The sequence below is a fragment of the Meriones unguiculatus genome, chromosome 5, assembly GCF_030254825.1.
Source record: "Meriones unguiculatus strain TT.TT164.6M chromosome 5, Bangor_MerUng_6.1, whole genome shotgun sequence".
Taxonomy (NCBI): Eukaryota; Metazoa; Chordata; class Mammalia; order Rodentia; family Muridae; genus Meriones; species Meriones unguiculatus.
In genome coordinates this window covers 43167741-43192082 of record NC_083353.1, presented here as the reverse complement: position 1 = coordinate 43192082, position 24342 = coordinate 43167741, and the positions used below count along the sequence as shown (strand labels likewise).

The following is a 24342-nucleotide window of genomic DNA, read 5'->3' as shown; positions in this document are numbered from 1 at the left end:
CCTGGGTTTAACTGCTTCATGGCCCCAGCCACTTCCTGCTCCTGTCTTTGTTTCTATTTCCTGGTCACACAGACTTTGTTTACACTCTGGCATCTTCTGGGCAAGGAGCACAGTGGTGCCAACAAGAAGCTAGTTAAGAAGCGGTCTGTATGCTTTGGGTCAAGGGCTTGCCTTATTCTCTAAGGAGTGAGAAACATTTCTAAGGCAAGGGTCACCCCCAGAAGTGCTTAGCAATAGAAAGGGTGCCTGGACTCTGAGAAGGCACGGCACCCTTAAATGAGGGCAGATCATAGAATTATAGCTGGGACAGAAGGGAGGGAGGCACAGAAGGGAACTAAGTAAAAAAAAAAAGGGGGGGGGAAGGAGATATGTGCCATTTGGCAAAACTGAGGGAGGCCCCAAATCCTTTGATTAGGTCACTGTGGGCTCTTTTTCTCTCTCTGTGGCTCTAAGGGTGGAAGTCAGGGCTCCAGGAATGTCCTGGCTAGCATTTTGGAGAGGTTTATGGCTGTCAAGGCTAAGGATGGCATGAATATGGGCAGGAGTGACTGTAACCATGTAGAGTCAACACCTGGCTAGGCATCTTCCTTCCTGTGAGGGAAGCAGGGTAATGGGCACATGCAATGTCTATGTATCTCTCATGGCTGCATGTGGCTCACAGTGATTTTAAGAGCTGTGTGTGTGTGTGCGCGCGCGCGTGTGTGTGTGTGCGCGCGCGCGCATGCGTTGATGGCTACATTTTTGTTCCTAGTGTGTGACTGTCAAGTGCATTTGGCCTGAGATGAACCTGGGCTCAATCCTGACTTCACTAAGTGTGCTGTTTGGGTGAGTGGTTTGCCTTCTTTCTGGTCCAAGCTTTCAAAAACTGACTCAGGGAAGGTGTGGAAATAGCTTCAGGAAGCACCACAGAGAACAAGACTCAGGGTGGCCGTTGTGAAGTGGTGCTAACGGTGTTGTCAACAGAGAGCCACCCGCTTCCCCAGAACCTGCCTTCTGGCCTTTACCCTGTGCTATCTGCTAGCGCCTGGCTGCAACATCCTTTGCTCCGTCCTCCACCATCCTGCGTTGGACAGTTACGGGAGCACTTGGCTTGGTGTTTTGAGGTTTTCCTAGCTGTTGGGCTCCATGGGAAATGGGCCATCTAAAGAGGAACCTTAGGACTCCTGCGGGTGCTGCTGGGTGGCGCCTCTTCTCACCATTCCCTTGGGTGGGTGGAATGGCTATTTTTAACACTCAGTGCAGGTTCAAAGGCAGCAGGGAGGCAGAGACCCTACTGAGGAATTGGGGGTGTGTGGCTCTCGCACCCACCTGAAGGCAGAGATCTCCAGGCTGCCCAGCACCTCCAGTTCTGTGTCCCCAGCAGGGAAACACCTTCAGCTCTCTGGGTGGCAGATGGGAGCCGTGAGACCTGTGAGCTGCCCTTCACCGCACCCTTCATTCTCCATGAGACATCAGAAGTGCTTTGCTGTTCTTTCAAGAGAGGGCCTGGAATAATCTCGATTTTCCTTCCTTTCTCTTTGCCTTCTGTGCACTAAGACAGACAACCTGACTATTTGGTGCAGATTTCTAAGGCAAGTTCCTGTTCGCCCGTCTCTTTTGGGCTCACGAGCCAGCTAGCAGCACCCACCCAAATTGGACCCATTATTTGAGATGCACGCAGGTCAAGGAGTCCCTGCCTCCCATGGAACTTGTCACTATCACAGAGCAAAGGCACCCAGAGTGAGCTGTGGCCTAGCACAGCAAATGGAACAGGTTTTGACATCTATATAGGAGCTGGAAGGAGGCACCGGCCCAAGCACAGACTGGCTGATCAAACAAATTCATCTCCTGGTTCTGCCCTATCCTGCAACACTCATCACTGACTCTCTCTGAGCCTCACTTTCCTCCTAGGGGCAGCTAGGTTGAGCTTGCCCAGACCCAAATCCAACTTCTGTTGGCTGCCTTTGGCCTTTCTGGATCTGTGTTCAGACATTCAGAAAGACTGAGAGCCACGCAGCTGCGCACCCCACACCCCCCATCACCTGCAACCAAGTTTGGCCTCAGAATGTGGGCTTGAGAAGCACCCCAGGTTTTAGAATAAAGCTGTGGTAAAAGCTTAAGGGAAGGTGCGCAAGGTCCTCGCATCTGAGGCCCTTAGGCTTCCTGGAATGCCCTCCCCCTGCCCCTTTCCCACCTGAATTTTCTTCTTGGTGGGGAGGGGTGTGTGGCAGAACCCAGGGTTTCCTGCAGGCAGATGAGCTCTGAATGCTAGGCTACACCCCAGCCTCTCACCTCTCTTATGCAGCTGGCCCCACAGGCTGGGCTCTCCACCCCCTTGCATGATGATAAAGGCATTTTCAGCCCTTGCTCCCACATGCGTCCCTGGGTGGAACCTGAGCAGGAGACCAGACTGACTGCCCAGGAAAGCAGGCTAGACCACTGGGTTGTCAGGAGTCTCCGGCAGGGGAACCGGGTCCTTGGGAGCCTGTGATTCACTCTTTCAAGCTTCCACGACAAGGAAGGAAACTGAGGCAGAAGAGTCAGCAAACCAAATTTGCTTAGTTGTCAGGGTAATTCTAGTGCCTTTCCACATCTCAGGGTTGCTCCTTCAAGCCTTCAGGTTTTCAGGCTTAATCGCCAGTGGGAACTCCCAGCAAGTTCGCAGGCTAGCCCAGCAATGGGAACCGCAGGCAGGTCTTCTCACTGTAGGCACTGTTTGTGCACCTATAGCAGGGGTCTGTCCTTCCTGCCACTGTGATCCAGGCACCTGCCTTCTTTTCTCTCAGCCCACAGTCTAGGTGGGGCTAGCCCCACCCACTTCCTACAGATCCTCCGGGCTTTACACACCTGACAATCAGAGCTAGCCTGGGGCATCTAAGGGAGCAGCACTGTGTTGTATCGAGGCTAGTGGCTCCTTTGCCTTTTCTTGGGGACAGCCTGGGTGGGGAAGCCAAGCCGGGGAGCTGGTCTGGGAGAGACAGATAAAGGGAAGGTTCTTACAGAGATTTAGATCCCTGATCCAACTGTGTCTGAAGCCTTTATTTCCTGTTACCAATAAATGCCCTCTTGTGCTTAAATCCCAAAGTTTATTTTTCATATTTAGGTACACATCACATGTGTGGGTATTTGTAGAGGCCAGAAGACAGTGTCAATCCCCTGGCATTGGAATTATAGGTAGTTTGTAAGCCAACGGTGTATGTGTGTGTGTGTGTGGGGGTCCTGGGAACCTAAGTGGGGTCCTCTACAAGAGCAGGAAACACCCCTTTATCTACCCACACTCACCTCTGACTTGTTCCGAGACAGCACGCTTGAGTCGATGCGCCCCAAGGACATGTTTGGCAGGACAAGATTGAGCACTTTGGCAGCAAGGACCTGGGCAGGGAGGCAACATCAGAGTCATGAGTGCAAGCCATCCATGCTGGAGGGCTAGAGTAGAGCCTGGGCAAGGAGCGGACACCCAAGCTGAGCGCAGCAGCCTTGGCGCTCAGCCGCTCCTGCTGGTACGACCGCCAGGTCTGTCTCCTTGCTGTGGATTCTGCTCCGATACAAGCATACACCAGGTGTAAGGGCGAATTACTTTTGAGGGCCACTGGTAAAGCCCCTGGATGTGCCCCTTCCCCAAGACTACACAGCACAGTCAGAATCACTGGATTGGCCGCCAGCGAGCGAGCGAGGGAAGTGGGCAGCTTGGATCAGAGGGAATCATTTGCAGGTTGTGTTCTACCACAACATGGAAAAGAAACCGTCACCAGCCTGAACAGGAAGTCCTGAGTGGAGAGAAGGAGCTCTGTGTCTGATTCCCAGCTCCGTGAGCCAGGAACGCAGGCTGGGACCTCAGTGCTGAGCTCTGTAGGCACAGCTGCCAGTGGGGACCCTGTCATGTCCCCAGAAGGCCCACTGCGAAGGTTAGTTATTCTCTGTGAAAAGGCTCAGGATACCACCACACAGGCCTAGACCTGATTTGGGTCTCAGCCCAGCACCCCCATTTGGATCTCACATATCCCCAGGAAGGCAGAAGACCCAATCTTGCACATCTGCCTTCTGAGAGAGGCTGTTTAATATCATGTCTGCAGTGAGTGCAGACACTTGGGGCGAAAGAAGCTATTTCAAAAGTGAGCTGTGAAATGCTGAAATTAGAACCATGGGAGCTGGCGAAGGGTAAGTTCTGAGGAAGTGTGGAGGGCTCTTGGCGCACAGATTGGTCTCTTGATGGTAGGTGAATTGTTTGTGGTACGTGGGGCCTCTGTGTTAGGTAGCCTCTTTCTAGGTGGGCCTCTGTGCTAGGTAGCCCTGCCTTTTGATGTTAACTGGATCCTGTGAGTAGGGCTTAATCTTCATCCAGCATTTGTAAACACTTTTTATTGGGACCTTGAGATACTGGGACAATGGAAGCTTGGCTTTCTTGTGGTCATCAGGCCTGGGTGAAGACACATCTGTCCTTTATGTCCTGGGGCCTGGACTGTCTGTCCCTCCCTTTCTATGCCCACCTCTCTCTATGTTAGTGTCCGAAACTCTTGTTTTCCTTCTGATGAACATAGCAGCCACTGATGTTCTCTAGATGATGCTGTAGCTGGGCCTAGCCAGGCACCTCCACCCACCTGCCTCTTCTGTACTCACAGTCCTCCAACAAGGACCAGGTAGAGTAAGGCCTGCTTTCCCCTAAGGGATGTTGTATGGAATGTACTCTGAGCACCATGTCATCATCTGCTTGTCCCCAGAGGGCACCGTCAGCAACTCCTACCTCGGGGGAACACCTTAGCTAGCATTTTGAATGCATGCTGGCACCAGGCAAATAAAGGTGATGGTTACTGCTGTTACTAACTCAAGTGCCAGAGCCCTGAGCTCAATGCTGGACAGCCCAGTGCAGACACAAGAGAACTCCATCTGAACACAATATGTGGGGGGCCAACACGTTACCCTCTGTGAAGCCACCTGGGGTGTACGAGTTGTGTATGAGTGTGCATGTATGTGTGTGTGTGCTAGTGTACTTGTGTGAGTCTCTGTCTGGTGTGTGCGTGCGTGTGTGCGTGCGTGTGTGTGTGTGTGTGTGTGTGTGTGTGTGTGTAAGAGCTAGTGTGTGTGTGTGTGTGTGTGTGTGTGTGTGTAAGAGCTAGCTTTTAGGCAGCAGCTCAGCACACATGCAGCACGGGAAAGGCTTGGGATCTGGGAGTGCTGACAAACACTTGGGGGAAGTGTTTGTAAAATCCAAGAAGTGAGGGATTTCTTGAGAGCCTGAGTTCCGGAGTTAGGAGCTGTGCTTTCAGAAGCTACAAAATCTAAGGATGAAGGAGAAACAGCAAGCAAGGTGCAAAGAAGCTGTGGGCTGCAGCCCCGTGGCCGTCACTGGACTCAGACTGCAGCAAAGGGGCTGGCCATTGCCATAGCCTCTGTTGGAAGAAAATATAAATGGGCTAAAAGTTCATTGTTAAAACCTGTAATATTGGGGGCAGTGTTATCTAACCCGCTATCATAATAAAAGACACAGACACCTGAGTTTAGAATAGCCTATTTTACCTGGGGCTGGGCGATATTCCCACCTAAGCTATCTCGTTATCTCCCAGCCCGTCCTATGCCATCTGCTTTAATCATTTCTATCTGGGCTGCTTCCCATCCATAATCCCCAAATACTTGCATATGTTCTTCATCTGGGCCAATTCTCCCCATGCAGAATTTCCTCCTGGTCCACGTGATTCTTTACCTGTCATCCCATGGTGACCCTGTTCTTTCTTTTTCATCCCGTACCTGTCTCTTTCCTGTGATCCCTCTGTCCCCAAAGCCCTCGAACCTGTGTTTCTGCCCTTCCCAGGTGTAGGTCTTTTATTCAGCCAATCAGGAATGATTTCTTAGGCAAGGTTACAAACATCGTGTGGGTATACGTGAGTGTCTGCTTGTAAAGGACAGCAAGCAGACCTCGGAGAGCAAAATAATTCACAATCAAATACAAGGACAGCCTCCTTGAGCAGCACGGCAGTCCAATGGCAGAGTTGCATCCCTGATCAGAGGCTGCAGCAAGGTCCCAGGCCACAGGAGGACAGGTTTATTTATACCACTATCCTAGGCACTGTCCCCTTCTGCCTGATCCAGATGACTCTTTGCCCACCCTCAATGCCACAGCCACAGCCAGGGAACATCTAAGCTACCCACCGCAAAACCCTTCCAGCAGAATGGATCAATCAATTGATAGATCAGTTGATCTCAACTGGGTCACCACAGGGAGCCTTTGTGGATGCCATGGTTGACAGTTTTTGGTACAGGTGCTCTTAGCTGCATTCATGGGGGACAGTGAGATGGGGGTCAGTGAAGAGGGACAGCAAAACAGAGAAGCAGAGACTGCCTCAGCACTGGCCCTGCAACAGAAGAGCACTCAGTGCCTTTTCCATTTCAACAGAGCCACCACCAGATCCCTCTCATGCTGTGTGCCATCCCATTCATGTGACTCTGGGCACGGAAGTCCTGTTCAGGATTGCTCATTGCACAGAGACAAACCAACATGCTGCTGGCTCCTCCCGAGACAAAGCATTGATGCCCCAAGGTGCTGAGGCCTCCGCCCAAGGCTCTCAAGCAGACACTGAGGTTCAAGATGGAGATAAGGACTGGGTGGCTGGAGTTACAGAGGAGGGGCCTTGGTGTCAGGGAATCTGCCTCCAGGGGAGAAGTACTGTGAAAACAACTCTATCCTCTCGCCATTAAGGAGGAACACTTGGGCAGCTAAAGGAAGCTTTTGAAGAAAACTGGGGGGTTGAGGGAGAAGTCACTACTCCCCAAGATATGCTGCTTTTCAAAACAGACTGCGCCCCACCCCCACCTGAGATGAACAGTGGGATGTGGCCTCACCTCCTTTTCCAATGGAGGCCCAGTGGGAAGGTGTGGTAGGAACACACTGGACCTTGGCATGGATGTGGGAACTGGTGCCATAGTAGCCAGGCTCGAATGCAGTAGCTCCTGCCCCATGGAGTTACTGTGCTAGCCCCCAGGATTGAGGGGTGGTGTTCTGCTAAGCACCACCTCCTAACAATGAATGTCCAGTGCTGGCTGTGTAGATGAAGATGCTGGTGTCCTAGCAACAGGACTGGCTGCCCACTCACAGACATGGATGAGGGCCATCGCCTGCAGGGATGCAGCCTTTTGTCAGGGTCTGCCCCACAGGATGCCACCCAGAAAACAGAAGGGTCTCAGTGCACTGGTGGCTGTGGGAGAGCTGGGTACCAGCCAACCCTGGAGAGAGACTGGCGATGCTCAGGGCAGATGCCCCATTCCTGGACAGCCATGGAAGGGAAAACTCTGAAAGAGGGGTTCGCATGTGCAGTGCAGTGATAGAGTTAGCTGTCAATTTGACAGGGTCTACAATTACCTGTGAGCTGGGCCCCTGGGGGTGTCTTGGTTGTTAGACTTGGGGAGGGAAGACCCGCCTACTGCCGGTGGGGCCGTTCCCTTTTTAGGATCCCTGACTGTCTAAAATGGAGCAGGGGAGCACTGTGGAGAACTAACAGGCAAGCATCCCCTGGATGCTCTCTGACTCTTGGCTACGGATGCAGTGTAACCAGCTCCCTCAAGCTCCCGCTGCTGTGTCTTTCCCACACTAATGGACTGTAGCCTGGAACTGAGATCAGAATAAACCCTTTTTCCTTGAGTTGCTTTTGTCAGGATATTTTATCACAGCCACAGGAAAAGAAACCAAAGTGGGTGTTGTCCAAGGACCTGACAGCCCACTGGCCACAGATACCCAGGCCTCTCCAAGAGCTCTGACCTCCCTGGCCTGAGGCAGGACCCTGCAGACCCGGCCTGAAAGCTCCTCGCTGACCGCAGTGCGCAGGCAGCGTAGGGGTCCTATTTCGGCCCCTGCTGCTGGACAGGCTCAGATGCTCACCCAGCTCTGGTCACCAGCTTTCTAACCCACATGGTAACATTTCTAACAGGGCCCACTCGAAGGGGAGAACACCTCTGGACAACAACATCATGGCTTAAAGAGACACAGGTACTTTATAAAGTAGCTGCTTCCACCAACAAATCAAGGCGGGCAGAGAGCTGTTCCCAAGACGCAGGGCATCAAGCACATGCACGAGGCAGGGATGGAGGATGGGAGGAGAAAGGCAGGGGAACGATGCTGATTGGATAAAGGACGGCAGGGCTGAGTGATAACACTCAGGCGCAGAGAAGGAAGGCAGCACAGCAGATCCCACAACTGGAAGAGCCAGGGATCGAGGTTGCCAGACGGTTCTGAGAAGCAGGTGTGATCATATCCCTAAGCCTCGGCCGCAGCAACAGGCCTCGCTACCGATTGCCCCAGGAGACAGAGGGTGGGGTTGTGCTCACCCACAGGTAGAACGCAAATGGGATCCAAATTGTCGTCAGTGTGGTCGCCTTTTCAATAGGGCTGGCCTTGTTCTTGAGGTTATCCTGCAGGTTGTGAAGACAGCCGCGGGGCCCAGCTCACAAAGAGGAGATGGTGAGCTGCCCGCCTTCCCCACCACCCCAACAGGCAAGTCAGACCCAACTTGGTCAACTTGGGTGTAAAGTCGGGGTCTGACTCCTTGGGGAAGTCTCTTAAACAACTTTTGTTAGCGTATGTTAGCATATGACCATCACACAACATGTTGGGTTTCATAGACTTTTCATTCATGTTTACCACGTCTTTTGCCTATATTTCCTCCTCTCTCCTGCTCCCCACTGCCCTTTCCTGCTGAGCCCATTCCTTCCTCAGATAGTACCCTTTCTGCTTTCACAGGGTGTGTGTGTGTCTGCATGTACACATATGTATGGGTGTGTATGCATGCCTGTGTTTATGTGTCATGCACATGTGCATATATGTATGTGTGTGCATGTGTGCTTATTCATACATGTGTATCTGTGTGTTACCTATGTGTGTTCTTCATTTTTTTCAAATGGGGACAATAAAGTCCCCTCCCCTCAAGGATTCCTGGGATGTTTCCCATGACTGACCTCAGCAGAGCTTGTCCCTTGGTCCTTGCTGGTCAACTGGATGAGAAGCAAGCAGCGCCCCTAGTGGAGACTCTGGGTGTGTGTGACCTGCAACTTCTGTGTTGTTTTTTGAGACAGGAACTTACACGGTAGCTTGGACTAGCCTTGAACTCACCACCCTCTGCCTCCACTTTTGGAGAACTGGGACAGCAGCTTTGCACACCCATGACTGGCACTGTGGGTGAAGCTGTGCAACCCATGATGTAGGCCCTATAAACAGGAACACTTTTCTCCCACAACAGTGGCTGCTCCCGTGATGAGCAAGGCCTGGAGGAGGGGGGAAGCCCTGAGTCCCTGTCGTACCCTGGGGACAGCTCTGAATCAACTGCAGTGCCTGTCACTGTAAACAGCAGAGACATGCATAAATGCCTTTATTGATCCGAAAGGTCTTAATAGCTCCTCTGATCATTTTTAAGCTTCTGCCACAACTTGTGTGAGAGGTAATTACTGCTCCTTCATTCTAATGTGGTTCCCCAAAGCTGTCCTGCATTCAGGAGGCCACAGGATGGACCCTTCTGTGATCCGGCAAGGCTCTCCTAGGGGTAACCTGAGGTTGTCCTGGGCGAGAATGCGTCTCTGTGGGGTTGTGCCACAGAAACTTCTCGTGCGTTTCTAGCGGCCCGGAGCATGCTCTGATGACTTTGGGGTGCCTGTGGGCCTGAAGGGAAGATCTTATGGTGGCTGCCCCACTGGCTCATGCAAGGCCCTTCACCTGTAGTCCCCCTACTCCATATCCCTTCCAGTCCACTGCAGTCCAGTGACAAAAACAGCCTTGGGGTGTTCAGATGGGAAGTGGATCTGGTCACAGGAAGCTGACCTCGGGCATGTTTTAGGGTGAAAGGGGCTCACTGGCTCAAGCTGACCTTGAGGAAGACAATGGCCTCATTTCCTGGCCTGCGAATTGGGAGTTATGTCACGTCCTTGCAGGTGTTGAGGAAGAAAAACAGTGTCCTCTGTGAGATAGGTCTCACAGAGCTTGCCCTTTCCTTACTTTGTCTAGAGGCCCCCCAGAAACGGGGCACCCTAAGGCCCTGTTTAGGACCCCAGGGATCTCAGGCAGGAAGATGGTCCCAACAGATGACACCCCCAGCAGCCACAGCCCAGCCCTGCCCAAGAGTGTTGCCTTCCCTGAGGCTCCTAGAAAAAGAAGAGATCCTAGAAGACACATGAGACTATTCAAGGCAGCAGCCAGCACCGGTGAGCCGCTGAGACCTGTCCTCCACAATTTCAGTCTCTAAATTTCTACTGCTGCTGTTTTCCCTGTGAAACCACTTCCTCAGCAGAGAGTGCTTGGGCACTGCTGTCTTTGTCCTTAGTCTCTTCCCTGGGCTAAATATATCCCAGCTTGTCTGAACAGAGCCTCGGTGTAAAAAGCAGATGGTGGTGAGCTTTTGGTGACTGGGCATCCTCCCATCCCAGGGGTTAAGTGGTCACCTTCACATGCCCACAGAACATGAAGACTGATGTACACTGGGGACCAGCTGAGGGTAGGGTACTGGCTGAGGGCTGCATTCTGAGGACACACAATTTCTCATCCTGTGCTGTATTCCACCACGTGGGTCCCACATTCATGAACCAGAAGCCAGTGCCCACCACCAAGTGGCATGCCCCATTAAATGAGTTCAGGGATCCATGTGGCTCTGGGACTACTTGCAGGACATCCTGAAGGAAGTTGTCCTCCACCCCACCCTTCAGCTGTAAGCCCCCATCCCTCAGAGTGGCCTCCTAGGAACTCCACCTCCACTTCCAGGAGCACAGAGGCCGCAAGCAGCCGGTCCACCTGAGGCTCACAGGAGCAAGCAACTGGAAAGTGGAAAGCTGAAGTTTGCTCGATAGGGAGCACCAAGTAAGGGTCTGTGCCTGTGGGAGACCCTGTTTAGATTCTGATAGGGAAAGATCACCAAGGCATTCAACAAAAATGACACAGTAAAGCCAAACTCCTCGGAGAACAAGCAGCCCAACCAAAGGAACACGTAATGATATCCCCTAAGATCCGTGAACAAGTCCCCATCTGCAGAAAGAACAAACGGCGTGTGTGCATGCCAGCTGTATCCTGTATGCTATCTCTGAGAGCAAGGCTGCTGACCCGCTCCCCCAGGCCGCTTGTTCTCCATACCCTTTTCTAGCTTTTGACATTTGAACTTTGTACATTATTCTTTAATATTTAAAATTACACTTGGAGAAAAAAAAAAAGATGTGGTGACCCTCTTTCAGGGAGCCTGTCTGAAGACTAGGCCATAAGTGGAGAGCAGCCACGTGTCCCCGGCGGGTGAACCAAGGAGTCACAGTTTGACTGTGCCAGTCAAAGACAACACAGGCCGAAGCCTGGGGGGCAGCAACAGACGAGGGGTTAGGCTGGCCCTCACCAGGCCAAGGGAAATCTAATTTGTCTTGGTTAATCAGAGGAGACCTGTGTCCCCCTAGAGACCCTGGCTCCTGATTTGACAAGGTGATCTATTAGTATCAAGCCTGAAAGGTCAGCAGCCCAGAAGTGAGGCTGCTGCTGGTCCTAAATGGAGCCCCACGGGACCCTAGAGGGAAACCTCAACGGCCCTCCTCTGAGCACAGCTGCTATAGTGCACTTTATCTAAAAGGTTCTGTGGATTTTCTCTAAGGGGAAAACCTTCACTTTCTTCTCTGTGAGGGGCAGCCCCGCTGGGGCTCACATCCACCACTCTAGGGCTAATCCTGGCTAGACTCCCTCTTCCCAAGCCTCAGTGTCCCCACCCACAGCACACCGGTCTTGCCTCTTCCCTACTCTGGGACTGTGTGGGTGGACACAGATCCCACTTGGCAACTCCTGACACCGTTGGGGACTCCGTGATGCACTGGACACAGGCCTCCAGAATGATGCCATGAGAACGTGGCAGAGCCCTCCCCTCTCACCTCTGTCTTACTTGCTGTCTTTAGGAAAGAGCCGTGGGCTAACTTGGCCTGGCCTCACAGAATCACAGTTACCAGGGCAGATGTGGAGAAGCCCACACCTTTTGCATCTTTCCATGATGCCACTGTGCTCAGTGCCTTATGTGCTGCCTGGGGACTGCAGACAAATACTGGGTTCCACCGAGTGGGTCCCAAGAGCTAGGGGCATAAGAGGCCACACTGGTATTTAAACAACCCCCCTGTCATAATTTGCTGGTTGAGAGTATAGGCTGCCCCGTGCACCTGGACACAGGACACACCACCTCACCTTCACCCCTCTCCAAGCATCCTGAGAGCTGGCTCAGGCCACAGCAGCCTCTGCCAGAGCTGGGGCACTCTTTGTGGCACACCCTATTGGTGCTCCACTCTCTCTGGGGTTCTTATGCCTCCTGAGGACAGACCTACACTCAGGACTGGTCAATGGTCCCTCAGGGCTACTGGCTTTGGCTCCTTTCTTGGGAGTAGATACAATTCTAGGTGCCTCGTTGCCCTGTTCACCTTCAAAGGGAGTCAAAGCTCTAGCAACAATGGCAAACACGAATCACATGGCACATTATACCCACAATGCAAAATGATACAACTGTCAGTCAAGGCTGGAATTGCTCAGGGGTGGAATGGAGCAGCCAGGAACAGGATTCTCAGCTCCAACTCCACTCAGCGTTTTCTTTCTGCTGAGGCTGGCAAACATTCTGTGACAGCAGCTCATGCTTGCGTGGGATTTGTCAGCAAACGTGACTTTGCCAGCTAGAGAATGCCTGTAACCTTTCCTCCCCTTAACTTTGGCCCATACAACATGCACAAACAGGAAGGCTTTTTCCTTTGTGTTTGGGGGAAAGACACACCTGACTTCAGAACTTAGAGAGCCCTGGTGGCTGTCTGACGTCAAACCTGTAATATAATAGTGTCTGAAGTTCAGGCCCTTTGACACAGACTCCAGCTGTAAAAGAATGTATCATGTTCTGGAAGCTTCAGGACCCATAGTGATCACAACGCTTTCCTACCTTGAGGGTTGAAGCAGATTCTGGATTGGCAAGAACCAGGGGTGAAATCAGGACCATGCCAGAGAAGTGGGTTGGTCTTTCTGCAGCCGCTAGGATGGAGATGGCACCGCCCTGCAAGGCAAGACAGACAGATTGGCAGCAGCCTCTGAGCTGACCCGACTCCCTTACCTGTTTCTGTGCTGGCTAAGAGCCCAAGAGCAGGCCTGAAACAGACTTCATCTGCTGGCAGATCCCTTCTTTCCTTCCGTATTTCCTCCCTTTCCTTCCTTTTTCTCCTTTTCTTTTCCCCTTACCCCCCTTTTTTCCTCTCCACTCCCTTCCCTTCTTCCTCTCTTTTCTTCTCTTGCCTTCTCTCATCCCCCTTCCCTTTTTCATTTCCTTTTGAGACAGAGTATCACTCTATAGCCCAGGTTGGCCAGAGATTCCTAATAATTCTGCTGCTGCAGCCTCCTGAGTGCTAAGATTACAGGAGTGAACCACTGTGCCTGGCTCTGTGAGTTTTTTATTGCACATTTTTTCCTTCTCTGGGTTTTCTAAGGACAAACATTTCAGACAGATACAAAGAAGGTTCCTGCTTGTGGGCCACAAATGTAACAACACATTGCTTTCTAGGCTCAAGCCCAAAGGCCAGTAGCCCCACATTTATCTATTCTGACAAGCTTTATAAGAGTTGTTTCCTTTCTTTAGGGAAAGTCCAATTATAGTAATAGGTGGATACACACACACACACACACACACACACACTATATATATATATATATTTTTTTTCTGGTTCAGTAATGATTCCAAAATTCAGGTTCCAGGAAAAATACCCAGTATTGAGTGAACATGGATAGAGCAGGAGCAGGAGGCGGGGGAGGGAAGAAAAGGAGGAGGAGGAAGAAGAGGAGGAGGAGACAGAGGCAGTCTTCTCTCTTTGAATCCCAGAGGAAATGGACAGCAAGGCTTGCAATCTCCAACACTTACAGGGGCAGGCAAGAGCCAGAAAGCCAGAGCCAGGCAGTGCGGCACTCCCTGTAGAGTAGTCCCGGGTCTAAGCAGTTCTCGGGCCTCTGCTAGCTTTCCTGCTGGGATGAATGGCCTGGAGGCTGCAGATGGTGTGAGTGTGTGTGTGTGTGTGTGTGTGTGTGTGTGTGCGCGCGCGCGCGCGGGTCATCTGAGATTAAGCTTGGTTGGTTCTTGGCACTCAGAGGTCTCAAAGGAAAAGGGACTCAGACCGCTTTCAGGACTGTCTCCTGAGATTCTGACTCTCCCTGCCATCCCTCCAGCCCTGAGCATGAGGGATGAACTCCAGGACCTAGTTCAACTCCCAAGTGCTGGGGTTGCAAGGACTCCACAGACAGGGTGTGTGGAGAGGACACTGCACCCAGGCAGATGCCAGAGGGCAGACGAGCAGAAAGTCAGGTGGCCTTCTGGGGACCAGGCTTGCTTTGAACTCCTCTCTTGTGGCCTGCTTACCATGGAGTGGCCCAGGAGGAAGACGGGGACCTCAGGGTAGTCCTTCTGGACGGTGTCCACGTGCTGCAGCACATCTCTGACAAAAACTTGGAAGTCCGATACCACCATCCTCTCTCCCTCACTCTGCCCATGGCCGACTGGAAAGAAATGGGAAAAGGGTTTCAGTGTTACTCTTGGGTGCTGCACGTTTGCTACACTGTACCCTGTCCAACCACGCCTCTCCTTTGATCACAGAGGGCTTAAGGAACTTGCCTCGTGGTACACTGCTGGGAACACCAGCCAACACCCTCCCTGGGAGGCAGTTTTCCAAGGAAGGAGGAGGGGGCAGGCACACTGAGTAAGCCTTAATGAGGCTCAGCTACCTTCCCGGGGTCCCCAGCTCCTTGCCCCTTTGAGCTGTGCCTGGCTCGCTGGTGGCCATTGACCAGGAGTTTTTGCCTCCTCTCCGCAGCAGCGGGAGAAGGATCACACACCAAATCAAGCAATATGGTCAAGGGTGCTTGACAAAAATTTCCACAAAGCAGCAATAAAACTAGGCCCCACCTTTCTTCTTTTGGGTTTGTCAATCTGTCACCTATCTGTGCAGCTCATCTCCCCTTTCTCCTCCACTCAGGGCCTCTCCACTTTTTCCCTTTGTGAAGGGCATCGGTTGCTATAGAAACGGCTGCTGGCAGCTATGGGGAAACTTTGGAAACTCTAAGATGGACCAACTTCCAGAGAGGGTGCCAGCACAGGAGGCCGCTGCTGCACCAGGCTGCCAGGCGCTGGCAGTGCTGCTCACAGGCCTGGGCCACCTCTCCAAGGGACTTTGCAATCTTGGGACAAAACTTCTCTTTCCACAGCACAAATGGGGAGGGTCCACCAAGCCCAGAACCAAACTGGCTGTCCAGACCCAAACTCAAAGACCCTGCTGTAGTCAGATCCATTTGCTACTGATGTCCCTACCCTCCCAGCTGCCCAACTGCCTGCCTTTCTGTCAGTGTGACTGGACAGTAGCCTTACCACCTTCAGAGCAAAGCTTCCAAGTCCCCTGCCTGGCTAGGGCTCCCCCACTTTAAAACTCATTACATTTGTGATAAGTGTGCGTCATGGAAGTGTCCCCACACCAGCCATTAGTACCCAGCTCCATAACACTGAGGATGTTTGCAGAGCCTGGAGTCTACCCTTTACCACCAGGACATTGCTGTCTTCCCTATAATGGAAGACTTGGTATGGCTTCCATCATGCCTTCCTCCCCTTGCTGAGTTCCTAACTCTGAGAGTAGTCCTATGTTTGCAGATGGAAAATTTAAAAGGTGATCAAGTTAAAATGACCTGCTGTGACTGATGTCCTCATAAAAAGAGGAAATTTGGATGTCGAGACACAGAGGGACAATTATGCTGAGAGTACAGGCAGCTGGTACCTGCAAGCTGAGGAGAAAGGCCCCACGAGAGACCACACCTTCACCCTGAATGTCTAATAGCATGGAAAAGAAGCGCTTGTTATCTTTATAAGGGTTTTATTTTAATTATTTTGATTATTTTATTATTATATATTAATCAAATATATATGATAGATTTGACCATTATATTGTGTCTCTGTGGAGGGAGGTGTGCATGTGCATGCAGGTACCCTTGGAGTCTAGAAGACAGTGTCCGGCCCCCTTGGAGCTGCAGTGACGGGCAGTTGAGAGCTGCCCAGCATGGGTGCTGGGAATCGAAACTGGGTCCTCTGCAACACAGCAGGGCTCTCAATCGCTGAGCCGCCTCTCCGGGCCACTTAGTTTTTATTTCCAGGCAGTCTTACTAAACTGCTGGCCTTGAACTCTCCCTGTAGCCTAAACAGATCTTACTTTGTAATCTTCCTGCCTTGACCTCCCGAGCAGCTGGCAATAGTCATGGTTCTCCAATCCCAGCCTTTTCTGTGCTTTCTATATCCATTCCTTAGATATTATGCGCTTCATTCATTCACGCTTTTTTTTTCTTTTTGAGGGAGTCGGGGAGAGGTTTCCAGACAGGGTTTCTCTGTGTAGCCCTTGCTGTCCTGGAACTCACCCTGTAGACCAGGCTGACTTCGAACTCGAGAGAACTGCCTGCCTCTGCCTCTCGAGTGCTGAGATTGAGGATGTGCACCACCACCATCCAGCTCACACATTCATTTTTAAGGCAAAAAGTCTCGTAATTCACAAATTAAAGTGACATAGAGTTGGGCACATGGTGTGAGGCTCCTCCCCGCGCCGCCATCTTTTGCCCACCCACCCACTGTAGTATGAAATATTTTATGTGCCTGGCCCTTTAAATGACCCTGTGCCCTTCAGTGTCAGTTAGCTCTTTGACTTCTGGGAGCAGGAGAGGATAAAAAGCCAGCAGAGGCTGAGCACTGAGAGTACTGAGTGGAAGAGAGAGGAGGAGGAGGGGGGGGGAGGAGGAGGAGTAGGAGGAGGAGGAGGAGGAGGAGGAGGATGGGGGGGAGGAGGAGGAGGAGGAGGATCCAGGAGACAGAAGAGTAGGGTCAGAGAAGACAACTGGTGCAGTAAGAAAGACTTAGTAGAACTAGAGAGAAGAAGAGACTAAGCAGAGCGGAGGTCAGAGACAATTGAAAGTGAACTGAGCCAGCAGAGTAGGAGAGGACGGTTAGTTACGGCTGAGCCAGGGTAAGCTGAGCTGACCTAACCAAGATATTGTCAGGAGAGAGTTAGGAGAAGAATCCACAAAGAACACACAAAGTAGCTAGAAAGATAAAATATAATGACCCTAAAAAGAAAAACGGGGGCTGGAGCGATGGCTCAGAGGTTAAGAGCACTGGCTGCTCTTCCTGAGGTCCCGAGTTCAATTCTCAGCAACCACCTGACGGCTCACAACCATCTATGAGATCTGATGCCCTCTTCTGACATGCAGGTGTACATGCAGATAGAGCACTCATATACATAAAATAAATAATAAATCTTAAAAAAATAAAAAGAGGGGCATAGGAGAAGAAGAGGGAGGGTAGGATTGGGAGGGGATGGGGAATGGGGCTACAGCTGGGAAACAAAGTGAATAAACTGTAATTAATAAAATTAAAAATTAAAAAAAGAAAAACATTTTACTTTTAAAAAAGGCAACATTTTACTTAAAAAGCTACAACCTATCTTTTGCTAAATTTTAGCATTTCTGCTTCTTTGCAACCCTATGCAGATAAGAGCTAGGTTTAAAGCTTTGTCCTACATAGGGCAGAACATGAATCTACCCGCATCTCCCCTGATGGAGGTCAGCCTTGAGATCAAGCCCCCACCCAAACTTTTCTGTCAGAAAATTGTCAAATGTGTAAACACTTCAGAAGAATACTTCCATAAATATCTACATTCCCACAATCTTAACCCAAAAGTTGTTGCCGTTTTACTGTCTATCTGTATATATGCTACGATTAACACTACTGTCGATTTGGCAGAATCTGGAATCACTTTGGAGATGGGCTTCCAGTGTGGCTGGGGCAGGGTTTGTCTTGGTTACAAGAGTTGGATCAGGAAGACCCACCTTAACGGCGGGTGAGGTGTTCCCGAGGTATGGGATCCTGGACTGTATGAAGCAGAGAAAGCAAGCCGAGCAGTGGATGAATCCACCCATTGCTCTCAGCTTCTGGCTGGAGCTGTGGTGTGGCCAGCTGCTCCAGCTTCCTGCTTCCTCACCTTCCCCTCCAATAGGGGCTGTAACCTGGAACTGTAAGCCCTAAGAAAGCCTTTCTTCCTTAAGTCAATTTTTTTTTTTTTTGGAGCATTTTATCATAGCAACAGGAAAAAAAGCCAAGGCAAAAACTTATAAACCAGAGATGGATGAATCATTTAAAAGTAAGTTACAGATTTTAACATCTGGAAAATCTGGAAAACGACATCTCCACCCTTGACCTCCAGACATGGCCTTGAGCCTTGAGGTTTTTCGTCTTTCATCTGTTTGGGCTGGTATTCGTCTCACATTAAACCACCCATGTGAAACTCAGCAGTTCAGCACTGTTTACCATCGACACAATATCATATAGGGGAGAGTCAGCAGCTCACTCCCAACACCCTGTTCTCAGCTGTCCTAGCAGAAGGTACAAGAGAGACTTCTTTCACTTCCTGAATTGTGATGTCACCCTTGTGTTACAGTACCCATTCCATCTGAGTCCAGTCTATTTGTAGATTTTACTTGTTTGTTTTTAGTGAGCTGAACCCAGAAAGAGTCTTGCTCATCGTGGGTAAATGCTCTCAGATGGATCAACACCTCAATGCCACACTTATTCAAAAAAATTTTAATCTCTATTTTAAAATTATGTGTATGTGGGGGTGGGGTGGAATATATGCATGCAAGTGTGGGAGCCTTAAGAGGTCAGAGCACTGTTTCTCGACCTGTGGGTAACGACCCCTTGTGGAGGGTCACTCACAAGGGTTGCATATCAAATATTCTGCATACAATTAAAATCCTGCATACGTTATGATTCGTAACAGTAGCAGACTAAGAGTTATGAAGTAGCAATAAAAATACTTTTATGGTTGGGGGTCACCACAACATGATGGACTGTATTAAAGGGTCACAGCATCAGGAAGGTTGAGAACCGCTGGGTTAGAGGCATTGGATCACCTGGAGCTGGAGTTAGAAGCAGTTGTGAGCTGTCTGACTTGGGTGCTGGGAACTGAACCCAGGTCCTCTGCAAGAGCAGCACATACCCTTAATCACTGAGGCATCTCCTTAGCCACCCCCTTAAAATGTTCTTAAGCAGTTAAATTTATTGTTGTTATTATTGTTTTATCTTGCGTGTATGAGTATTTGCCTGCACGCATATCTATGTACAAATAAGTGTCTGGTGTCAGTGGAGGCCAGAAGAGGGAATCAGAGTCCCTGGGACTGTGTTTACAGATGGTTGTGAGCCACCATGCGGGTTCCGAGAATAGAGTGAGGTCCTCAGCAAGAGTAGCCAGTGTCCTTCACTGCTGAGCCATCTCTCCACATTCTCCCCACCCCTCTGCAGGTTTGTTTTGTTTTAAGACAATCCTCACTAAGATGCCCCGGCTGGCCTTGAACTTGGTTCTCCTGCTTTTACCTCCCCAGTAGTCGGGACTGCAAGCCAGCACCACCACACTTACTGTGCACATCCCCTCTGTATTTCAACTCGGTCCCCTTGAAGTGTTCGTGAGCCACTCTGTCACAGAGCGTTGCCACATCTCTGCCCTCCACCCAGCAGGGCTCACCACCGAGATCCCTCTAATCAGCTAGGCTGCTTTGGCTTTGTGCTTCCACCCACCTGACCTGCCCGCACCCTTTGGTTACTACACTGAAGTCCCCCAAGTCAGCCTCCACGAGACTTGCCCGGTTGAGACCACAGATGTGTTCCCTGTTCTAGGCTACCAGTGCCTGCCCCCTCCTTTTGCCGACCAGCTTCAGGGGAGGGGGGAGCGTGTTCCTGTGTTCTCCTGTCTCTTTTCACTTCAGAACACATTCCTCATGTTCTAGCCTAGCATTCCTGACTCTGCTGACGGCTCCCACTTGCCCTGTGGCCTGCTATCCAGCACATTCCAAGCCCACAGTTCTGAGACACAGCCACACTTTCCTGCCCCACCCCTCTGACCAGGCAGCCCGTTGGTCTTGCTCTCCAGCCCAGAGATTAAGCTCTTTGAGGCTTTATTTGCTGGAACCCTTCTTAAGAGGAAGGAACACATACACTGTCCAGCTATCTACTGCTCAGGGTCTACACAGGCCTGGCGGAGGACAGGTGTGTGAAGGACATCTGTTGAAAGTAGGAAGAGTTCCGTAACAGCTCTTTGCCACAGAGACTCTGCTGGTGTGTTTCCCTTGACCACCCTGTGAATTCTGGGATCTGAACTATTTCCATATGCCTGCGTGCAAAAGAAGTTCGCCAGCTCAGGACATACCCAGAAAGCCAACCATCCTGCTAAGGACAGAGTAGGAAGACACAGTCAGTGCCTCACCTCCGGCTTCTCAGAAAACCAGTTCTACCTAGCATCCAGGTTCTCCCGAAGGAAAGCCTGGTAAGGACAGCCTCGGCATGCGAAGGAAGACTCCACAGAAGCACGCAAGGTTCATCTCGGAGGCTAGAATGTACTTTTCTCAGAATCCACGCTAATCAATCCTTGTAAGTTGGTATGTCAAGGACCCTTATGTTTTCCAGCTGAGAAGACTTGACCGTGGGGGGCACAGCACGGAGCTCTGGCTAGCTAGTGGCCGGCTGGAGCCAAGGTGGGCAGGCTTTGGTCTCCCAAGCCAGTGTCCCTACTGTCACAGCGCAGGGACAAAGCAGGCAGGAAGTAAGAAACAGGGAGATTGACAGCACTGGGGATGGAACCCAGGACCTTGCACATGCTGGGCATGGCTGGGCCACTGCCTTTCACACTTTTCATTTTGAGACAGGATCTTATTCCACTGCCTAGGTGGCCTTGAACTCTCGAGCTGGAGCCAGCAGCCAGCCTGCACCAGTAGCTAGGCTCTTCCCCTCAATAACAAAGTCCTCTTAAGGGGAAGAAGCTTCTGTGGAAGCACAGTTGGTCCAGCCCCCAACCATGGGGCCACATCATGCAAGGAAGCTGGCCAGAACACTTCACTTAAATTCCACCATCTCCACAGTGACGCCCCCCCCGCCCCCCACTGTCTAGGGTTCTGAAGTGGACCTGCCTCCTCCCTCCCACAGATCCTCTGCCAGTCATCTGCATAAACCAAAGTGTCTCCTCATCTCTCACCTCTGTTCTTCATCAGATCCCACTGGACTCTGCAAAGCGGCCTGTCTCCATCTGCCACCAAAGCCAGCTCCACGGACAGATGGAAGGGCTGATGGTGGAACAGGCTTTGGGCTTGGCCTTGTCCCAACTGGACAACTCAGGATGGAGAGCTCCGTGTGCCATGGGCTCCCTTACCAGGCTGTCATGTCTGTGAGCTTCACCCAGGTCCAGGCCTCCTGTCTGGGTTTATTTTGATCAAGGCCGCAGGGCCAGGGCAACACTACGCTGTGGCAAGCTGGCCTGGGCTTTCAGAGACCATCTGGCTGTCAAGATGACAGGCATTTCCTGCCCCTGCAGTCTGCATTCCCAGACGGCCCAAAGGAGTGGCAGGCACCAGAGGATGGGATACTGCAGAGCACAGAGTCAGGCCAGTGACAGACGAGAACTGGCCCTGAGAGTTACAGGTGGACCTGGGAGAGGTGGGTGCAGCAGTCTTGACCCCCTCAACTCCAAAGGACAGTGAAGTCCTCTGTCCATGAGCACCGCAGGGTTTGCAGAGCTCAGACGGAGACATCTGTCCCTACTTCTAAAGCTGAGAGTTGGCACAGACTCATGCCTGTCCCAGGGTGTACCCTTTCCAGAAATGCACTGTGTCTTGTCAGCTTGATGTCCAGCCTGGCGAGTCACCCCCACCTGGAGACAGTCATCCAAGGGGACTTCCAGGGCACTGGCCTCCAGGACTGAGAAAACTCACAGGCTGCTGTTGTCACTGGAGCATTTACATGCCTAGATTACTAGACAACAGACAGGAAAGATGCCTGCGGGAAATCTCAGAAGCCAAACACATGTGGGTAAAAAGCCTTCACAGAAAACTGCAGATGTAAGTCACCATGCTGTAGAAGCTAAAGCCAAGAGCTCATGGCTCAGACCCACAGCTCTGTGCATGGGCGCAAAACAACAGGCAAAGGAGCCAACCTTGAACCTCTGGCCACTTCCTGTTTTTGTCCATTTTTCTATTATTGCTATGAAAACCATGATCAAAAGTAACTTAGGGAGAAAAGGGTTTGCATCTAATAGCTTATAGTCCATTATGAAGGGAAGTCAGAGAGGGAACTCAAGGCCAGAACTGAAGCAGAGGTCATGGAGAAACACTGCTTACCAGCTTGCTTGCTCAGCCTGCTTTCTTCTACAGCCCAGGGGTGGTACCACCCACAATAGGCTGGACCTCCCCACATCAATCACGCATCAAGAAAATGCCCCCTCAGACTCGCCTACTGTTCAGTCTGATGGACGCAATTCCTCAGTTGAGGTTCTCTCTTCACAGATGACCAGAGCTTGTGTCAAGATGACAAAAAAGACTATCTAGCACACTTCCCTATCTGTAAGTGGGGAGATGTCACTGGGGAGCAAGGCATGGTGGCACACACCTATGCTCCCAGCACAGTGGGTCTGAGGTGAGCTTGGGCTACATTTAAGCAAGTAAGGTCTGTGGAGCTGGAAGTGAAGGTGCCGGCCTGGCTGGCACGGAGCAGCTCTCCGGTACTGACAGCTTTTGGCCCCTTCACACAGCTTCCATTCATGTGTCATGTTGGTGGAGAGCCTTCTCCCTAGCCAGACTCTCCTTCCTCTGGCTTGCGTTTCAACACGTGAAGTAGTTTCACTTGTTCAGCTCTCCAGTGACAGAGAGAGGGCCCTGTCTGTGTCCTTGTTCACCCTTGCAGCTTTCCCAGACCCGCCCATTGCCTCAGCTCCTTCAAAAGAAAAGTGCCCGTGTTGATCGGGTGGCACATCTTTGTGGCTTTCTGTCCTTCACAAATAATACTACTAAATTATTTCCATGGTCCATGAGATTGCAGAAATTCCCAACTAGTGCTGACGTGATTCAGGCTTAGGACTGGTAACACACGAATACACAGGTGAGAGAATAAGAAGCTGCAGCAGGATGAATCAGCACGTGCCTTTATTCCCAGCACTGAGGAGGCAGAGGAAGGTAGATCTCTCAGAAGTGGAGGCCAGCCTGGTCCACAAAGTGAGTCCAGGACAGCCAGGGCTACACAAAGAAACCCTGTCTCCAAAAAAAAAATAAGGCAAGTTTGAGTGTTCCCAACATATATTTATCTGAAGCACTAGCGTCTCTGCTCTGATTGTTACACACTGTATCTGTAATCCCCATCGCTATGAGCAGCTGCTACAAGCCAATGAGGAATATTCATAAAGGATGGAGCTGCAGAGATGGCTCAGCAGTCATAAGTGTGTACTGTTCTTGTAAAGGGCCAGAGCTTGGTTCCCAGCACCCACAACTGCCTGTAACTCCAGCTTCTAGGGTCTGATGCCCTCTTGTAGCTCACTTGCATTCATACCTTCACATATCCACACACATTGATACACACTGACACACACACACACACACACACACACACACAAGTGTGTGCACACATGCAGTTAACCATAGAATAAATATTTAAACATATATTACTGAAGGGCTGATGTTTTGTGGTAGAACACTTGCCAAGCAGGTGTGAAGGCCCCAGGTTTCATTCCGGCACCATAAATTTCTATTTCCATTAATAATATTAACCAAGTTCACTTCCAAAAGGACACATGAGTTTTGACTTCTGTGAAATAAGTACTTAAAGAAAAAAGCAAGTGAGATTTCACACAGCAAAGCAAATTGCTTTAGAAAAAAAAACTGCAGGTTTGATTTGGCACAGGGGACATCATGGTTTTAATATTTAGCTGAACTTTCAGAAGGCCTAGGAGATGCTGGCCGCCACCCAGTGAAGTCATGGCTGCCCTCCTCTCTGTGACGGAGACTCAAAGGACTTTCACACGACAATCAAGGAGACCAAAGCCAGGACAACGATTGGGAAATAAAAGACTGGGGTTAAGGGCAGAGGAATCTGTGTGGCCTTGAGTAGATGACTCACAAAACCCAGGTCATGGATGCTGTGAGATTAACGAGCAAGTGATGTGAGGTGGTCATCATGGTGCATGGCTCATGGTAGATGTTCAACACACTCACCACCCTTCTAAGGGTTCCCGTGCAGATGGAGTGGGACCCAGACCAGCCCCGCACACTCCGTACTGTGATGCCTCGATTCCTCTCAGTGTATTCTGTGGGTCCAGTCTTTGGATGGCTGGTAAATCACACTGACAAAAGTGCTCAGAATGGAACTGGACCCAGAGGAACCGTTCCATGACACTTGGACTTTCAGGATATCACTGACCAATTCTAGGACCCAGTGAGATCACCTATGGACTCTTAGCATATCCTGAACTATGGGGCCCATATCAAGACCGTAAGAACGATGTGCTTCTGGGAGTGCGGGATCATGACCT

General features: G+C 51.0%; 1 protein-coding gene across 4 annotated transcripts in view; it reads right to left on the bottom strand.

Annotated features, from left to right (window-relative positions):
• Mgll (monoglyceride lipase) overlaps positions 1-24342 on the bottom strand; it is a 100142-nt gene that overhangs the window by 7292 nt on the left and 68508 nt on the right. For 2 of the 4 annotated variants that reach the window (XM_021646880.2, XM_021646879.1), the window contains exons 4-7: positions 14340-14476; positions 12882-12992; positions 8293-8376; positions 3262-3351 (exon numbers count right to left, since the gene is read on the bottom strand). In XM_021646880.2, coding sequence (XP_021502555.1) covers positions 3262-3351; positions 8293-8376; positions 12882-12992; positions 14340-14476 — 422 coding nt within the window. The remainder of the gene's footprint in view (positions 1-3261; positions 3352-8292; positions 8377-12881; positions 12993-14339; positions 14477-24342) is intronic. The other 2 variants (XM_021646882.2, XM_021646881.2) reach the window with 1 other exon arrangement.